Source organism: Mixophyes fleayi, chromosome 11 (assembly GCF_038048845.1).
Source record: "Mixophyes fleayi isolate aMixFle1 chromosome 11, aMixFle1.hap1, whole genome shotgun sequence".
Classification (NCBI taxonomy): Eukaryota; Metazoa; Chordata; class Amphibia; order Anura; family Limnodynastidae; genus Mixophyes; species Mixophyes fleayi.
This window is the reverse complement of record NC_134412.1, coordinates 3,117,670-3,138,292: the sequence shown is the minus strand read 5'-3', so window position 1 is coordinate 3,138,292 and position 20,623 is coordinate 3,117,670. Positions and strand designations below refer to the sequence as shown.

Sequence of the window (20,623 nt, the reverse complement as noted above, 5' to 3'; positions counted from 1 at the left end):
GCGCCTAATCTGCGCTACGCAATGAAGCCTATGATTGGCTGGTTCAAACTGTTGCACCCCTGCCGACACCTCCATCACAATTAGGTGCCCTTGCACAGATCTAGGCGCTTAACGTTGCAAAAGATAGTTTGCGCTGCGACGTTACGCTTTTGCGGTCTGTAAAGGACCTTTAATGAATTCTTCTAAATTAGCAGAGGAAGTTGCCACTTTTAGTTCATGTAAATCTGCAGATAAATAAAGTTATGTGAGGAATTGCGCCCTCCCGCAGCGGTGGCTGGGTCTGATATTGCAAATCACATCATCAAGACAACGCCCACTTCACAAGAACAAAAAGAGAGTTCCAAGAGCGGCCTGCTCACCGAGCAGTATTTTTTAAGAGACAAATATATTTGACTGAAAAGGGTCCTAAATACTAATAATACCAAAGTGGAAGGAGATTGAACCTTGATACTACGTATACGTTTATGCACAGTGCGCCTCTTCAGAATTTTCCACCTCTCCGCACCCTTATGCGCACTTCTAGCTTGCAGAGGAATCTCCCCACAGCACAGGGTAGACGTGCTTTATGAAGACCAGAGACACTGCTGATTGTCTACCAATACTGTACTGTGACTAGAAGTCTGCATGTACCAAGTACAGCCACAAGGTGGCGTCCATAGGCTTTAACCGAGAACAATGCAAAGTCATGTAAATTCCAGTTTCTAAATTTACACACACAATGTGTCTGAATGTTACTACCTGAGCAAATTATGGTCTGCAATTAAAAAGGAAAATGTGCATGATTTACATACTAAGAACTTAACTGCTGAAATCCTGGGGGGGGTTATGGAAAGCTATAGTCGTCTCCTGCCTCAAGTACAAGACAAAGTTACAAAGAACGCTACAAATAAGGAAACAAAGTGTGAGTCAGTACACAGACACGTTCCATAAGTATGACGTCCCTACATGCACACAGCAGGCAAGATAGCGGGAGGGGGTAGGCATACAGCGTGTGTGTGCGTGGGGAGGGGGGCCTCAGACAGTAGGAGAGGGGGGACAGGCTCAGACAGTAGGAGGGGGGGGGGGGAGGCTTGGCTCAGACAGTAGGAGAGGGGGGGGGGGGGGAGGCAGGCTCAGACAGTAGGAGAGGGGGGGGGAAGACAGGCTCAGACAGTAGGAAGGGAGGCGGGACAGGCTCAGACAGTAGGAGAGGGGGGGGGGGGGAGACAGGCTCAGACAGTAGGAGAGGGGGGGGGGGAGACAGGCTCAGACAGTAGGAGAGGGGGGGGGGGGGAGACAGGCTCAGACAGTAGGAGAGGGGGGGGGGGGAGACAGGCTCAGACAGTAGGAGAGGGGGGGGGGGGGAGACAGGTTCAGACAGTAGGAGTGGGGGGGGGGAGACAGGCTCAGACAGTAGGAGTGGGGGGGGGGGAGACAGGCTCAGACAGTAGGAGTGTGGGGGGGGGGGGGGGACAGGCTCAGACAGTAGGAGGGGAGGCGCGACAGGCTCAGACAGTAGGAGGGGAGGCGCGACAGGCTCAGACAGTAGGAGGGGAGGCGCGACAGGCTCAGACAGTAGGAGGGGAGGCGCGACAGGCTCAGACAGTAGGAGGGGAGGCGCGACAGGCTCAGACAGTAGGAGGGGAGGCGCGACAGGCTCAGACAGTAGGAGGGGAGGCGCGACAGGCTCAGACAGTAGGAGGGGAGGCGCGACAGGCTCAGACAGTAGGAGGGGAGGCGCGACAGGCTCAGACAGTAGGAGGGGAGGCGCGACAGGCTCAGACAGTAGGAGGGGAGGCGCGACAGGCTCAGACAGTAGGAGGGGAGGCGCGACAGGCTCAGACAGTAGGAGGGGAGGCGCGACAGGCTCAGACAGTAGGAGGGGAGGCGCGACAGGCTCAGACAGTAGGAGGGGAGGCGCGACAGGCTCAGACAGTAGGAGGGGAGGCGCGACAGGCTCAGACAGTAGGAGGGGAGGCGCGACAGGCTCAGACAGTAGGAGGGGAGGCGCGACAGGCTCAGACAGTAGGAGGGGAGGCGCGACAGGCTCAGACAGTAGGAGGGGAGGCGCGACAGGCTCAGACAGTAGGAGGGGAGGCGCGACAGGCTCAGACAGTAGGAGGGGAGGCGCGACAGGCTCAGACAGTAGGAGGGGAGGCGCGACAGGCTCAGACAGTAGGAGGGGAGGCGCGACAGGCTCAGACAGTAGGAGGGGAGGCGCGACAGGCTCAGACAGTAGGAGGGGAGGCGCGACAGGCTCAGACAGTAGGAGGGGAGGCGCGACAGGCTCAGACAGTAGGAGGGGAGGCGCGACAGGCTCAGACAGTAGGAGGGGAGGCGCGACAGGCTCAGACAGTAGGAGGGGAGGCGCGACAGGCTCAGACAGTAGGAGGGGAGGCGCGACAGGCTCAGACAGTAGGAGGGGAGGCGCGACAGGCTCAGACAGTAGGAGGGGAGGCGCGACAGGCTCAGACAGTAGGAGGGGAGGCGCGACAGGCTCAGACAGTAGGAGGGGAGGCGCGACAGGCTCAGACAGTAGGAGGGGAGGCGCGACAGGCTCAGACAGTAGGAGGGGAGGCGCGACAGGCTCAGACAGTAGGAGGGGAGGCGCGACAGGCTCAGACAGTAGGAGGGGAGGCGCGACAGGCTCAGACAGTAGGAGGGGAGGCGCGACAGGCTCAGACAGTAGGAGGGGAGGCGCGACAGGCTCAGACAGTAGGAGGGGAGGCGCGACAGGCTCAGACAGTAGGAGGGGAGGCGCGACAGGCTCAGACAGTAGGAGGGGAGGCGCGACAGGCTCAGACAGTAGGAGGGGAGGCGCGACAGGCTCAGACAGTAGGAGGGGAGGCGCGACAGGCTCAGACAGTAGGAGGGGAGGCGCGACAGGCTCAGACAGTAGGAGGGGAGGCGCGACAGGCTCAGACAGTAGGAGGGGAGGCGCGACAGGCTCAGACAGTAGGAGGGGAGGCGCGACAGGCTCAGACAGTAGGAGGGGAGGCGCGACAGGCTCAGACAGTAGGAGGGGAGGCGCGACAGGCTCAGACAGTAGGAGGGGAGGCGCGACAGGCTCAGACAGTAGGAGGGGAGGCGCGACAGGCTCAGACAGTAGGAGAGGGGGAGGCGCGACAGGCTCAGACAGTAGGAGGGGAGGGGGGCAGGTCCCATCCCATGGAAGTCTGTCCTCTACTCTCCTATATCACTGTCACACAGCAGGAGACATCTCTTTATGGCGACTGACATATAAAGGGCTGTGTGCTTCATCATGAACACATAAGTCTATATACCACCAGTAACGGGGTCTGGTTACTGCCCAATAGATGACACAACATTCAGAGGACAAGAACCATAACGTATGCCGACATTTACATACAGACAACTCTCTGACTGCTACTAAGGATGCAACAAGTAAATTATATACAAAATTGTTTCTAATAGTTTAGAACGTTATTACAGTATGACGACATCCGGTAATTGTGTCACAGACACAGATTCCCAGATAATGTCACAAATTAGAGGGATTCCCCATCTTCCTTATTTGGCTTGTCTGAGCCCCCGGTAACCTTTACTAATGGCATTGTTCAACCGTGTTTAGTTCTTTCTGTGTTTTTCATCAAGTTCTTTATTTCTAGAGGGCAGTGTTGTTTATTCAGAGCTGTTTGTTTTGTTGCCTTTGGATACGACACAAAACTGCTTTATCTTTACAACTGCATCCAAACAGATGAGCTGATGATATCAGTTGGTAACAAACATTAATGACTCCGCCCGGCAGACAGAAAGGCCTTGGTACAAAACACAGAAGGAAGCCAGCCAACATAAAGCCAAAGTTGCAGTAGGACATATACAAACCAATCAATTAAAAGTTGTCTGAAGGTGGCATAAATCCTTTAAGATTTCAGAAAAGTACCTTCTACCTTCAGAGGGGCCATTGCACATAATCCCACCCCCTGTATCCAGATTACTAGATTAGTCATCCCTCCCCTAAAACCCCCTCCCCCCACTGTTTGAGAGGCGCAAACATTTTAACTATTTATTTGTACCGAGGACACCTGGTGGTGACTTGGGGAAACAGCATCACCAAAGCACAGCTGGGATACAAGGCATTGGGGCGTGGTAACACGATTTGCGTCATCATACGCCATGTTCACACAAATCTCATTATCAAGCCCCACCCACCGTTCATACAGACAGGTATGAATAGTGATTAGGTGTGTTCTATACTGAGAGACCACATGCATTTAAAAAACATTTAAATTCTCTATCTTATCAGCAAAATTTGGAGATGTTAATGGCCAAGCCAGGTGGAAATCAGCATTACGCCTATACCAGTGTTACCACATCAGTTATATCAAGTCATCCAAGTTACTGATGGATGTGCAAGGAGCACTCACAGAAATATGGCAGCGGCAGTGAGCAATGTCTGAAATAAGCTTAAGGCTGGTGAGTCACAGAGATGTATTCCCACGAGGCAAGAAGAGTGATACAATATATACACGTGTGTGGATCAGTGAGGAACTGAGTGGCTGCGGGACGGTAACATACCTTGGGCTGAAATGCTACAAACGGTTTGGCAGGTTTCACTTTCCTCTCCACCTCCTCCGCTTCTGAATCTTCACCGTAACTCTCAAACTCGCTGGAGCTCCAGCCCGTGTCCTCAAAGTCGCCCACAGAGCCGTCGCGTTCTATGTTCTCGTAGATCAGGTGGTGTCCCAGCCCTGAAGGGGGAGGAGTTATAGAACAGTGAGGCCCCTGATGCATATCTGTAAGTCCTCCCCCGTAGGCACCGCGTCTGTCAGCCCGCCCCCGTAGGGCCCACAGTATTTATCTCACCATCCTGGCCGTAGCGGTCGCAGGGAACGTCTTCATAAATAACGCCGTCTTGAGAGCCAGATGACAAACCTGAGTGAAACAAAGTGTCTATAAGTTACAGACATGATCATACATTAATAAACACTGTTACCAGGCCGGAGACCAGCAGTGTAAGACACACTGAGGAGGGGGATCTGTGCTGACATACATGTACCGTACACACAGAGGAGGGGGATCTGTGCTGACATACATGTACCGTACACACAGAGGAGGGGGATCTGTGCTGACATACATGTACCGTACACACAGAGGAAGGGGATCTGTGCTGACATACATGTACCAGACATACAGAGGAAGGGGATCTGTGCTGACATACATGTACCGTACACACTGAGGAGGGGGATCTGTGCGGACATACATGTACCAGACACACAGAGGAAGGGGATCTGTGCTGACATACATGTACCGTACACACAGAAGAGGGGGATCTGTGCTGACATACATGTACCAGACACACAGAGGAAGGGGATCTCTGCTGACATACATGTACCAGACACACAGAGGAAGGGGATCTCTGCTGACATACATGTACCAGACACACAGAGGAAGGGGATCTGTGCTGACATACATGTACCAGACACACAGAGGAAGGGGATCTGTGCTGACATACATGTACCACACACACACAGAGGAAGGGGATCTGTGCTGACATACATGTACCACACACACAGAGGAAGGGGATCTGTGCTGACATACATGTACCAGACACACAGAGGAAGGGGATCTGTGCTGACATACATGTACCACACACACAGAGGAAGGGGATCTGTGCTGACATACATGTACCAGACACACAGAGGAGGGGGATCTGTGCTGACATACATGTACCAGACACACAAAGGAGGGGGATCTGTGCTGACATACATAGACATACAGAGGAAGGGGATCTGTTCCGACAAACATGTACCGTACACACAAAGGAGGGGGATCTGTGCTGACATACATATAACAGACATACAGAGGAAGGGGATCTGTTCTGACATACATGTAACAGACACACAGAGGAGGGGGATCTGTGCTGACATACATGTACCAGACATACATAGGAAGGGGATGTGTGCTGGCATACATGTACCAGACACACATGAAGGGATCTGTGCTGACATACATGTACCAGACATACAGAGGAAGGGGATCTGTGCTGACATACATGTACCGTACACACAGAGGAAGCGGATCTGTGCTGACATACATGTACCAGACACACAGAGGAGGGGGATCTGTGCTGACATACATGTACCGTACACACAGAGGAAGCGGATCTGTGCTGACATACATGTACCAGACACACAGAGGAGGGGGATCTGTGCTGACATACATGTACCAGACATACAGATGAAGGGGATCTACTCTAATATTGGTTAATGTCTCATTAATCAGACGTCTGTGGTACACACGTGTAGCAGAATCCCACCACTCCATATATGTAACACGTGAGTCCTAGCCACACGTCACTCTCCAGTCACTACCCCAGGTAACAGCTCTTTACATACACAGTAATACATCAGGGTAACATCCTAGGTACCCCTATGAAGAGGAGTACTCACGTTTCTTGCTTAGACTCTTCTTGATGCTGTATGTATGAAGTCCCAGCTTCCCCCGACCTCCAGGGTCGCCATTACTGACAGCCGAGGGGCTCCTGGAACAGGAAATAGTTAATGAAAGCAGGGAGCACTGGGAATATTGTAACTACATGTCCCTGCTTTCTGCGTGTCACTTCCTGCGTGCTGACCCCAACTTCTAGTGACCCCAGGGGGGGGGGGGCACAGCCAGCCCCTTATACAGTATATATTCTATATCTACACCCCAGGGCAGCTCTATAATGACTGGTTCAGCCAGTTGTACAGACATTTCCAGGAGAGAGATGCAAATCCAGCAATGTGTATAACCTGTCAGTGAGGTCTCCTGAGTGCAGCTGTCTCTAATGACCTGGGGGGAGGTCTCTCTGCATCAAACATCTCAGATTAACCCTGAACCCACCTCTCCATTCATGGATCCAGATTACAGGGTCCTGGCTGCTGCATTGCACTCAGCATTAGATGTGTCAGATACAATGGGTGGGAGGGAAAGGGCTACAGAGCACAGAATTTGGGGTCACCCTAGTACCTCCCCCCTGTACACTACCTGCGCTTAACCCCTCACACACCACTGTGCAGCCGATCCCTCCGGATCCAGGAATCTGTCAGCAGGAAGTGGGAATCCAGAACTGGCTGAAACATCCAGAGCCGGCTCCAGTCACACAGCCAGGATCTCCTCCCTCTCCCCTCCCATGTCTGCCTCTCCCAGGACAGACACAACACAGGGCAACAAGCAGATGAATGGCCTGAGCCAGCTGATCACTGCAGGGAACTAACTACAGGGGGGGAATCACCCCAAAATATCACATCCTGCAGGGGCAGCTGATGTCATTTCATTAGTGACTCTCAGATGCTGTAATAGTGAAACCTGACACAGGAACATTCTGCCTGGGGCTAAATCCAGACGCCTGGAGACCTGCAGAATAACACTGTATATGGGGGGGGGTTTACTACATATACCGTATATCTCTAGATTTTACCGTTTCCTATCGGCAGTATTTGTATATTGCGTTTAATGTTCAGCCTGGGAACGGATGGTAGTGGTAATGACATCTGGGTAACCTCAAGTCTCAGAATGCCATGGCTGTGTTACTACAAGTGCCAGCATTTCCCACCAGCCTCATGCTGAGAATTCGCTGTCACTTCTAAACAAAGAGACAAAAACGTTGCTGGTTTGGGGTTTTTTTTTTTTAGGAAATGAAACTTCTACAATAAAAACCTCACAGACAGAGGCAGGACTTTCCATGCAAAGCCTGAGATAGTAATATAATAAACAGGTCTATAAACTCCTGGGGTAAATGTATCAAATAACGATTTTTAGCAAATCGCTGATATCCGGCAACTATGCGTGGTAAATATAAAGCGACAATGGTTTTAAAGGCAAAACTTGCTGATTGTACCAGAAACATGAACATAACCATCGAACCAGTAAAATTCGATCAAAATTCGAACCCAGTTCAAAATTTCTCAACACCCCTAATCCCTCACACCTGCTCCATCCAGGACCTCTGTCACAGAGCTCCCATGTTATGTACTAATGAATTGCAGATTATTAGTTTACTGACCTCTGCAAAGACCTGCAGAGCATTGCTCGGTTCCATTGACCCCCTGCCAAACATTTTACTATAATCTGCAGGTCAGGTCTACCCTCTCCTCCAGAACAAACACAGGTGTTAGGTGTACTGCGTTCCTGCAAGTAAATGCTTGCAGAAACTTTGTTCCTTCCCACTGCCGAGTGGTGGATTATAATAGAGGCAGAAGGGGCTCCATTCGCCCTAACTTAAGGCACAAGGGAGTGTAATACTCTGCAGGGTCAGAGCTTTCCCGCATTGTAATTGTAATGTGGATAATTACTTATAAGACCAAAATATCCCAGCGGGATGTCTAAGGGATTAGCCCAGACTCAGCTCTGAGAACCGTATTCAGTCTGAACTCCGGTCACAAAAAACGTCCCCAAGGAGAATTTCCCACAATTTCAAAATATCTTTTTCTGCTGAAAATGTTCTTTGTTTTCTTAATCTGCAGCAACCGGCTCCCGGGAGACGTGTAGACATTACTGCCCGGCTTTGTGAGCAGTAATTTCATTTCTTTATCTCTCCATATTGTAGGGTTACCGGATTGAGCAAGAACTACGGCTTCATCTCAATCTGGTCGGACGCATCCTTCGGTTCTCACCGAGCAAACACGCGGCGTTCATCTGAACTAATGACAATGCAGCCACAATGTATCGGTTCAGATGTCGATGGTTGAACGGGTCATCCTACGTAGAGCAAATAATGTGTCGCATATAGATAACATCTACTTTATTAGAAATATTTTACATTAACCTGACTTCCTTTCAAAATATCAACTTAATTAAAAAGCTATTTTCCCGGGCTTCACGCTGTGTGGAGGGTAACGGTGGGAGAATCGGGGCAGTCAGTCTGTATGTATTTATATCACACGTATACACCAGTAAAAGTACAAAAAAAGTGTTCATAACACATGGAAACTAGGGAGTTTTTCATGCATTTTTCAAGCACTAAATCTTACTGTACAATTAAAAATAAAAATCTGGCTGTGTATGTGTGAACGACCTCACTGAAAGTAATGAGTTTTTCATGTGTTAACTAGTACATGAAAACCACATTGGAATTGGATAGTTATGAATTAATTCTTAAGCTTTCCATACAAAGTGGCCACAAGACAGATATCTGTGGGTTCAGCGTCCTTATCGTAATCTAGTCAGGGTCAGACCAGCTGGAAAACTCAGACAATGACCAAGATCCACCCAATATGCCTCCAGCCGTACTTCAATACTCTCCCGGAATATCCAGAGACTCCCAAATTCCGGGCCCATCATACCACATCCCGCCCACTTCCTAGTGAAGTGGGCGGGACGGAACCTCTGTGCAAGTTGTGTCAATTTTGTCCACACCCCAATGACGCACTCTAAGGGGTTGACTAGATTGTCTCCAACTGTCCAAACCAAATCCAGACAAAGCCAACCATCCGCCAGCCACGCCCAAATTCCTAATAGGTCACACCCCTCTCTGAGACTAAGAATCGGGACCGATCCACCAAAATCAGGAGTATTGGGAAGATTCTAAAACAAACATGAGAAACACATCACTGTGTTATACATCATGGGTCTAAAACTGAGTATAATGCAAATATGTCCAAACAATAAGCTCTGAATAGCAGCACGGTAATATAGCGGATTTACGCCCTCATGCGGAGACATCGCTAGATGCGCCCAGCTCTGCACCAGTCGTATATGTGCCAGGTTTACGTCCGGGGTCCTTACACCCAGACACACTTACATCAAACCAATCAGAAGCGGCTGGGTATCTGCATACTGACGTACATGTATGTCCTTGTATGTGAGCGTGTACCGTAAGCGGGCGTACGCACAACAGACCACGAGCCCCTATGTGTCAGCGACAAGTCTGATACATACATCATACTCACTGCACATGTGCACCACTAACAGGCGGATCAGTGAGGCAGGACTGGGAAACCAGAACATTTGTTTTCTATTTATATTCAACACTTTACGGCCAACACGTGCGGAGACAGGTGACAGCGGTAGATAATGTGACCGTCAGTCTCTCAGGATCTGAACCTTCCCTGTGCTACATGTGAGGTCTATACCGTGTGATCTGTGGTGCTTCTAATCAGCAATAATCACCCGGACACATGTGTAACCTGAGGCCTTTCCCTCCCACCTGCTGCTCATGTATGTAAATACACTGAGAGACTGCACCTGTACAGTAAGGGATACAGGACACGCGTGTGAACAGCATACAGTAAAAGATACAGGACACGGGTGTGGACAGCATACAGTAAGGGATACAGGACATGCGTGTGGACAGCATACAGTAAGGGATACAGGACACGCGTGTGGACAGCATACAGTAAGGGATACAGGACACACGTGTGGACAGCATACAGTAAGGGATACAGGACACGCGTGTGGACAGCATACAGTAAGGGATACAGGACACACGTGTGGACAGTATACAGTAAGGAATACAGGACACGGGTGGACAGTATGTAGGATGGATATACAGGGTAGTATGAAGCCACTTACTTTGAGGGTCGCGCTGGAGCAGTTGGCTCTGTGAAAAGAAGAGAAACACGATCAATATCACCTGTCCTCAATAGGACAAGAACAAGCGCTGAAACCACGATAGTCTCACACGTTACATGCGATCTGTAACTATAGATGTGTTTGCAGATGTTACGATTCTATGACATCACACGTGACACAATACAGCAGAATGTGGGAACGCACTGGAAGCATCAAATACATGTACATACAGAGAGAGGAGATTACTATCTTATATGGAGAAGCCTCAATTCATAACATAACCCATTAATCCACTCTCCAGTCTGATCAATGTCCCCATTGTCCTCAGACGTCACATGACTATGAGGTCACTATTATCTCGCTCAATACCAATATGGCCACAGAGATGATATAAAGACATGTCTGTATCACAGGTCCTGATACACGACAAGTGTTCCCAGTAGTGCAGCTGAACCGTCATTAAAGGGCATTTAAAAAATTCTTGCATTTAAAATGCAAACAATGCAGATGTGTAATACTTATTATTTTAGTGCAAATGCAGCTAATTCTCCACCATAATACCAGCAACTCATCATATCACACTTGTCAGGATCACTAATGGAAATTTTGAAAAAAGAAGGGCTTCATAGGTGCACATTTTTTTTTTTTTTTGACGCGCGTTTCGCTATGTGTGCTTAGTCGTGGCTAGCGGAGGACGCGACTGACAGCTCTTTTATACTGTCAGTATGGGGCTACGTGCATTTCACGTGAGGATTATTACCAATCATGTGGCGAGATATAAGATTGATGTGGTTGGCTGCCTATCTCGGTTCTCGTAATATACAAGTCTGTTTTGTGGATGTTCTCCAATGGGGTCCTGCAATATTCTCGCTCTATGGCGATGACCCTTCTTATAGGATATTCTGAATTAATAGGGCGGGTGACGTATCCCGTCAGTGCATGGTAGTCATAGTAACATTTTATAAACAAATGTCCTCTAGACGGACTGCACTTCTAAAGATTGACTAATGAGGATTATGGATGTCTCGCGGATATCATTTGTATGCAGATTGATTATAACTGCTAATACAGTTTAACGTGATAGATGACCAATTATTTTTATTATTATTATTCTATGGGGTCCTGCAGTATTCTGGCTCTATGGCGATGACCCTTCTCATGGGACATTCTACGATGGTAGACGGGTGTCATGTCCCGTCGATATGTGGTAATCATGGTAACATGTTGTAAACAAATGTCTACTGAATGGACAGCATTTCTGAAGATTTAGCTAATAGGAATTATGGATATCTCGCAGATATGAGTTGTATGCAGATAAGTTGTAGGGGTTGTTTACCCCTTGAAATATAGGATCACTAATGGGTCAGAAGACGGCAGCTACTGCCTGTAGGTGCAGACATCGTCCGTCCGTCCGGCTGGATGTTGTGAATACCCCTGTTGTGGTCATACTGAGCCATGAGCGGCCCGTGTGGAAACACCTTTACATACATTGTACAATACCGGCTGACGGCGGACTGCGACGGTGATGTCACAAAGTGGGCGGAGCTTTGCTGTATGTACTGAAAGCTAAGAATACCCTGCGACACTATATACCCTGCAGTAACAACGTGGACACGCAATGCTTTATTACTTGTACCAATGTCCCCTAACTGGGGTGGGATACATATGTACGACGGTCACATGAGTGATGCTAAAATATTATAATATAGGCTGGACTGGAAAGTTGACAGTAATGACATTGACAGTATTATTGGGTCGACAATAATTTCCCTAAAACAGTAACCCTATCCTTAATCCTAACCCTAATATGCCCCTAACCCTATCCTTAACCCTAACCCTATTCATAACCCACTAACCCTATTCCTTAACCCATCCCTAACCCTAAGCCACTAACCCTGTCCTTAACCCTATCTCTAACACTAACCCTATACTTATCCCTACCCCACTAACCCTATCCGTAACCCACTAACCCTATCCCTTATCCGTAACCCACTAACCCTATCCCTTATCTGTAACCCACTAACCCTATCCCTTATCCACTAACCCTATCCCTATCCTTATCCCTACCCCACTAACCCTATCCCTTATCCGTAACCCACTAACCCTATCCCTTATCTGTAACCCACTAACCCTATCCCTTATCCACTAACCCTATCCCTATCCTTATCCCTACCCCACTAACCCTATCCCTTATCCGTAACCCACTAACCCTATCCCTTATCTGTAACCCACTAACCCTATCCCTTATCCTTAATCCACTAACCCTATCCCTATCCTTATCCCTACCCCACTAACCCTATCCCTAACCCACTAACTCTATCCCTTATCCTTAACCCACTAACCCTATCCCTTATCCTTAACCCACTAACCCTATCCCTTATCCTTAACCCACTAACCCTATCCCTTATCCATAACCCACTAACCCTATCCCTTATCCTTAACCCACTAACCCTATCCCTACCCCACTAACCCTATCCCTAACCCACTAACCCTATCCCTTATCCTTAACCCACTAACCCTATCCCTTAACCGTAACCCACTAACCCTATCCCTAATCCGTAACCCACTAACCCTATCCCTTATCTGTAACCCACTAACCCTATCCCTTATCCTTAACCCTAACCCACTAACCCTATCCCTTATCCTTAACCCTAACCCACTAACCCTATCCCTAACCCACTAACCCTATCCCTTATCCTTATCCCTAACCCACTAACCCTATCCCTTATCCCTAACCCTATCCCTTATCCTTAACCCACTAACCCTATCCCTTATCCTAACCCACTAACCTATCCCACTAACCCTATCCCTTATTCTTATCCCTAACCCACTAACCCTATCCTTATCCCTAACCCACTAACCCTATCCCTTATCCTTAACCCTATCCCTTATCCTTAACCCACTAACCCTATCCCTTATCCTTATCCCTATCCCTATCCCACTAACCCTATCCCTTATCCTTATCCCTAACCCACTAACCCTATCCCTTATCCCTAACCCACTAACCCTATCCCTTATCTTTATCTCTAACCCACTAACCCTATCCCTTATCCCTAACCCACTAACCCTATCACTAACCCTAACCCACTAACCCTATCCCTTATCCCTAACCCACTAACCCTATCCCTTATCCATAACCCACTAACCCTATCCCTTATCCATAACCCACTAACCCTATCCCTTATCCCTAACCCACTAACCATATCCCTAACCCACTATACCTAAAACTGTAATACTGCTGACATTTGAATTGTCAACCTAATGTTGTCAGCTTTCTGAATGTCGACCAAATGGATGTATAGCCGTTGACCCCATACCCCTAATTGTCCACCAAAAGCATGTCAAGATGCTGATCTCCTTCCTACAACAACAGTGCATGCCCCGACAAGCAGTAAGAACGCCACATCCAAACTTGTACCGGGGCCACAAGTACCTCTCTGCTCCGCCTTGAATGGGTCCAGAGATAAAACCACGGAGGGGGACAGGGTGGGGGACGGCACAACACGAACTTTACAACACATTGAACTATCAACCTTCCCAGCATCCAGGTGATCATTAAACTCTTTACACAATTTGCACAGGTACAAACATTGAAGAGAGAAGAACGTTTATAAGGCATGGATTTTGTGGAATACCATAATAAGCCACATTTATGGGTAAATGAACCAAGTGAGTGAGGACATCGGGATTTTATTACTGGTGTCATTTTGAAGTCTTTGAACATTGGCTGAAGCTGTCCTGCTGTAAATATAGGGATAACACTGACCAGTAGGGAAGGAAAAGGCTCCCCCCCCCCCCCAGTAAAACAGGAAACACCCCCAAATGCTCCCTCTCCATCCCAGGGACATCCCGTCCTGGAAAATGAAATGTATTCCCACTTTAGTGTAGTAATAGTCACACTTATGTACCTGGTCTGCAAGGAGTGCTGCCATCTCCCTGACTCCCCCCCACCAGACAGCTCAAACTACCCCAGGGGTGCAGGAGAGGGCATGTGACTTCACAAAAAATATTTTTTTGCACTTTCGGAAATGACCCTCAGTCATTTTGGGTATGGGAAGACCTTTTACAGATCTATGGCCACATGCAATGAGCAACTTCATTGAATTATTTTCTGCATTAACAGAACTGTTCTAACATTCATAGGAAAGTAATACAGCGCGGTTATTTAGGACTAAAATCTAAGATGAGAAGCATGGCAGATGAGTCATGCAACTAGGGCCAAGCTTGGTAAGTAACCCATAGGATAAACATGTCTCCCTCTAATAGAGTCTGTAGAACCACAGGGACACCTGGAGGTGATACCGGGAATTGCAGCTTTATGTCAGCAGCTGATGATTACAGGTGAGGCTGGCGGTTACCTGAGCTGGAGGAGGGGTGGTCCTGTCCCTCTCCATCTGTCGGTGAGGGGTCTCCGGGATGCTGCTGGAGGATGACAGTCTGTCCTTTATCCCTTTACCTATCCCAGAATCCTCTGCTTCCCCGTCACTGTCAAAATCAAAGAATTCCCCCTGATCATCGTCGTCCTCCTGCTGGGGGGCCCCAGAAACCTCGGGGGTGACATTATCTGAAGAGACAGAACCACACAGGTCACATACAGGTGACAGGTAACATGTAACAGGTGACAGGTAAATAATCTGCATCTTGTATTTAATGGACGAACATAACATGTGGAATATCCCAGAGCTCCACCACCAGCAGCAATAACCAGTCGCACAGAGGAAGAATATAAAACACACAGTTACACATTGTGCACCGTAATGCAGGGAGTTACAGTCGGGGTACAGGGGTACACACAGCACACAGGAGGTGGAGGGAGTTACAGTCGGGGTACAGGGGTACACACAGCACACTGGAGGGAGTTACAGTCGGGGTACAGGGGTACACACAGCACACTGGAGGTGGAGGGAGTTACAGTCGGGGTACACACAGCACACAGGAGGTGGAGGACTTTACAGTCGGGGTACAGGGGTACACACAGCACACTGGAGGGAGTTACAGTCGGGGTACAGGGTACATACAGCACACAGGAGGTGGAGGACGTTACAGTCTGGGTACAGGGGTACACACAGCACACTGGAGGTGGAGGGAGTTATAGTCTAGGTACAGGGGTACACACAGCACACAGGAGGTGGAGGGAGTTATAGTCTGGGTACAGGGGTACACACAGCACACTGGAGGTGGAGGGAGTTACAGTCGGGGTATAGGGGTACACACAGCACACAGGAGGTGGAGGACGTTACAGTCGGGGTACAGGGGTACACACAGCACACAGGAGGTGGAGGACGTTACAGTCGGGGTACAGGGGTACACACAGCACACAGGAGGTGGAGGGAGTTATAGTCTGGGTACAGGAGTACACACAGCACACAGGAGGTGGAGGGAGTTACAGTCGGGGTACAGGGGTACACACAGCACACTGGAGGTGGAGGGAGTTACAGTCGGGGTACAGGGGTACACACAGCACACTGGAGGTGGAGGGAGTTACAGTCGGGGTACAGGGGTACACAGCACACTGGAGGTGGAGGGAGTTACAGTCGGGGTACAGGGGTACACAGCACACTGGAGGTGGAGGGCGTTACAGTCGGGGTACAGGGGTACACACAGCACACAGGAGGTGGAGGGAGTTATAGTCGGGGTACAGGGGTACACACAGCACACTGGAGGTGGAGGACGTTACAGTCGGGGTACAGGGGTACACACAGCACACAGGAGGTGGAGGGAGTTATAGTCTGGGTACAGGGGTACACACAGCACACTGGAGGGAGTTACAGTCGGGGTACAGGGGTACACATAGCACACTGGAGGTGGGGGGGGGTTACACACAGGTAAGAGGACACCACATGCTCCTCTGCATTATGTTAGTGGGCAGCACAGTTGGGGGGTTAGCGCGGGGTAAGGTGAGAGTTTTGAGGGGTACAGTACCTAGTGCACGGAAGTGAAACCGGGAGCTGTCAGCAGAATCCATCTCTCCTGGGGTACAACCTGAAACACATGGACATACTAAGCACATTCCTCTGCGTCAGATCACCTGATGGTCCCCGTCAGCCTTGCCCATAGCTGTGCCCACTCCAGGAAACCTGCCCCCCAAAGCACCTACCCAGAAATCAGCTGCCGGTCTATGTAACAAACAGATCCTGGGACTGGTGAGACTGCAGCTCTCTGTGCTACAGCCTGAAGGATACAACAACTACTACTAATATATTATCTCATCCACACACCTGACTGTACAGAAACCGGGCAACACCCCGAGCTCACCGCTCCGCCCGGACACAATGCAGCACTCACTCACTGCACTCTGCTCTCTTATCAAGGTTCACATATTAAATAGTACAATAAAAAACATCTGATTACTCCTAATACAATGTTACCAATATACAACAGGGACCGACTACAGGAGACATTTTGCCGGATAGGACCCAAAATCAGATTCATGACCCATAGTTCAGATTTTCATTAATAATGTTCTTCTTTTAATGATGAGAACTTCACCTCACAGTTCTAGGTATAAGCCCAGGACATTCTGGGGATTCCCCCTCCAGACCCCCTCCCCCCCTCAGGTGTTTATTCCTCCCCTCATCATGGCTACAGCAGCCAATTCGTCTGAAGAGCTGACAATCAATCACTGCCCTGAGTGTCACCCAGTGAGAGAAGTTCAGAACATTGACAACAAGGGTAAGTACCGCAGAGGGTCTGAGTGACGCTAGTTATTGTGATCATACTACATCTTGGTGATACTATTATTAATATGCGTATAAGGAAATTATATATATATATATATATATTTCTTTGTACAATGTTTAAAAGCAGGGTCAGCTCTACTGGTTTTATGCATCTATTTTTCTCAGTAAAATAAAAATATATAAAAATAATGTAGAAGAGACACTGGGGGGTGAGGACAGGATCAGGTGGGTGGGGGCACAATTATTTAATTAAGCTGTATTCATTCCCAATATCCAGGCAGCACCGACGGTAAATACGGACCTCACCGGCCGTAGGCGTTTTATTGGAGCTATTTTCATTGACCTTCTTGTGTCCTGGACCATTCCCACCCTGATGTCATCTGAACACAGAGATCTGTGTATACTGTAAATAGTCTACAAATGTTTAATGTGATAACAATTATTCCAGAAATAATAATATATGTATAAAACAACATTTGTGTACTTGTGAATTACTGCTCTGGGCTCCTAAATGCAGATGTACAATTATAAGTATCTGTATGTAGGATGACAGGTTTGTTCATTATTTAAAATAAAGACTATGTTGTATGCAAATGCCCCCCCCCCCTCCATTCCTTCTATACCCCTCCCCATACTCCCCCTTTTCTTTTGCTCTCTGTGCCCCTAAATGCAAAAAGTTTTCAATTAAAATCACTGTTAGAAAAATAAAGGCTATGTATTGCGGATATCCAAAAAGTTTCTCCAATAGATAAAACGTTATGAAAATATAACGAATATGTTGGTAAAGATGAAAACAATAGACTACAGACTTAGGGGGAGATATAATTCAATGTGTCACCAGAACAGTCCACGCAGACACAAACGCGCCGATGTTGAGGATGGAATATCGCTCAGTTTATTAGCTCACTCTGAGCTCAAAATGAACGGAGAATCCTTACCGCAATGGGCGGTAATATCCGACGATGGCTCATTGGATCTCCCCCAGTGGGACCAAGTCAATTATCCGCAAGATTCCAAAGTAATCTCACCTCTGTGTTACTATGTAATATTTTAGGTGAGGATCTTTCCCTTCATTACCGAAATTGGTGGTAAGGCACGCAAGAAACACAGCCGTGAGGTTACTACGAACTCTCACGACTAATTGAATCAGCCCCATAATCTGTGCCAGATACTGCAGAATATTTAATTTACTTACACGGCTGCTCGACACTTATTCACCTATAGGTGACTCTGTATAAGTATCGTCCACAGAATCGGTAACTTTCGAACGCGTGGATCACCGCTGTCCGCGTGGGTCAGTGGATCGATACGCTGCACTGTTTCTCTGGCAGTCCATTGGGATTGCAGATTGAGAAACCATTTGTATGGACAACCAATGTGTGTATTGTGGGCAGTGTGATCAGCTTGGGTTGTTGGCCTAGCAACGCCCTTTGATCTGCGTACGCTCTTAACATGCTGATTAACCAGTCTCCCTTCCTCTCAGAGCAATGTTGTATGTATGTATGTATGACTTTTGTATGTCCATGGGATGAAAGTCATATTACCGGCGAACAGGGGAGTTTTTCGCTGGTGATAGACCTTATCTTCACTTTGCCCAATCATCAGACCTTTCCATGTGCGATTATGTAATGCAGCGGTAGTTGTATCTCAGGACGGACTTAAACAGACCAAAAGCATTAATAGGATTTATTGTCTGAACGCAGCTTTTGTTCAAATGCATTAATATTTAAAATATAATTTGTTTTACACTTTTAAAATACATTCCATCGCTCAGGTGCTTATAATAGGTGAATAAAAACGCTTTATTTATTTATTTATTTATTTAAATAAAGCATTTTTTCCCATATGGTAATAGCAATAAAATATGTATCATTTTGTATTATTATTTGTCTTCCATTTGTAAACTTTTTTCCACTGTACTAACTCTTAAACTGTATACTCACTGACGTGACGGAAATGAAGTGGGTGGGGCTATGACCGACGCGCTGCCAGCCTGAATCACAGCGCGCCCCGTCCACTCCGCAAGAAGATCGGCCGGGACCCAGAAGGGCAAATCTTCTCTTCCAGGAGTTCGGAATTCAGGAGTTCCCTGGACATTCCGGGAGAGTTGGAAAGTATTATTCATCTTAAATATACTCCGCTCAGACAGCAAGACCTAAAACTCAGACCTCCCAAGATGATTTGCAATCCTCATTTCCCTACACAGCAAAGACCGTCTCCTGCTAACGCCAATACACCCTAAACAGGGCGAGAGGGGTCAGGTCTGGACTCCAGGGAACATTCGCCCACTCCTGCCATGAACAGTTCAACGCATCTATTAGCAGTACATAAAATGAGGACTTGCACACGCAGAGCTGTCACACAACAGGGATACTATTTATAAGAACCGCTAATACACAATACAAGTTCACATCAAAGCGCTATTAATAATACTGACAGAAATAGAAGACGGGTGATGAAAACCACAACCTAGAAATAAACATCTGTCTCCTCATCGCAAAGTAATTCGGCCGCCCATTGTTTTCCAGGATCATTACGAATTAATTATTATCATTGAGACATTGTGATGAGATGACTGTAAATCACAAGAACAATGGAATTCTACAGTAACAGATCTGTACATGAAACAATCAGAGACATTGTGTATGTGGTGACTGCTATGTAAGTAGCGTTATTAATCCTCATCGCTCCTGTAACCCTACAACGATACTCTGTATATTGTGGTCAATAAACCGGGATATTATAAGCAGCATTGATTGTTGTTATACTGAGAGCCACGCGCTGCTTCATACTAAGAATGTTCCTCTTACACATTAATTTGTGTTTGTCCTGTATCCTGTCTAAGGACTGACACATTAATACCGGTTATCTCTTATTTACCTACACTGCAGATCCAGGTATGAGTAATATTTCCCCGCCTGGCGCACACACTAATGTCACAGAAGATGAATCGCTCACCGACGCCAAGGTCAGCTTGTATTACAGTCCTGGGAAGGAGTCAATAGAGCGATTATGCAGCCTGGGAAACCATATGTTTTATTGATTATCTTATCAGCAACGTGGAAACACCCAAACACCCCTCTCATCTAGGGAAATCGTTTGTGTGGAGCATAAAGATATATAGTCATATGAATGTCATATAAAATGTCCTCAAACACCCACCAGGCTTAGATATAAGTAAGAAGAAAAAACATTTTATTAGGCATATGCAGTACAAAGACACAGAGCACACAGCAATAAGGTTGTACTTTCTAGAGCAATGTAGTCAGAATTGTAGCCACTTACTGAGAGTTTAGGATTCATCTCAAAGAAGAAAAGCTTAAATTTCAAAGCACAGCACATCAGTTAGCTCACTGTGACTGACCATGCTGTGTGTGTGTGAATCCACCAATCTGCAGCCAAATCATTTCTGTTACCATGGCGATTTGTTAGCCAATCTTACGAGCCCT

General features: G+C 47.8%; 1 protein-coding gene across 4 annotated transcripts in view; it reads right to left on the bottom strand.

The window, feature by feature from the left end:
- The window catches only part of ARHGEF10L (Rho guanine nucleotide exchange factor 10 like), a 66,463-nt gene that overhangs the window by 28,487 nt on the left and 17,353 nt on the right, over positions 1–20,623 (bottom strand). For 2 of the 4 annotated variants that reach the window (XM_075190629.1, XM_075190631.1), the window contains exons 1-5: positions 14,853–14,944; positions 10,495–10,522; positions 6,393–6,484; positions 4,807–4,875; positions 4,519–4,691 (exon numbers count right to left, since the gene is read on the bottom strand). Coding sequence is in view for 1 of the 4 variants with exons in the window: in XM_075190632.1 (XP_075046733.1) it covers positions 4,519–4,691; positions 4,807–4,875; positions 6,393–6,484; positions 10,495–10,520; positions 14,853–15,058; positions 16,417–16,459 (609 nt within the window). In the remaining 3 variants the exon portion in view is untranslated. Of the gene's footprint in view, positions 1–4,518; positions 4,692–4,806; positions 4,876–6,392; positions 6,485–6,991; positions 7,059–10,494; positions 10,523–14,852; positions 15,059–16,416; positions 16,477–20,623 lie in introns of those variants that run through there. The other 2 variants (XM_075190632.1, XM_075190630.1) reach the window with 2 other exon arrangements.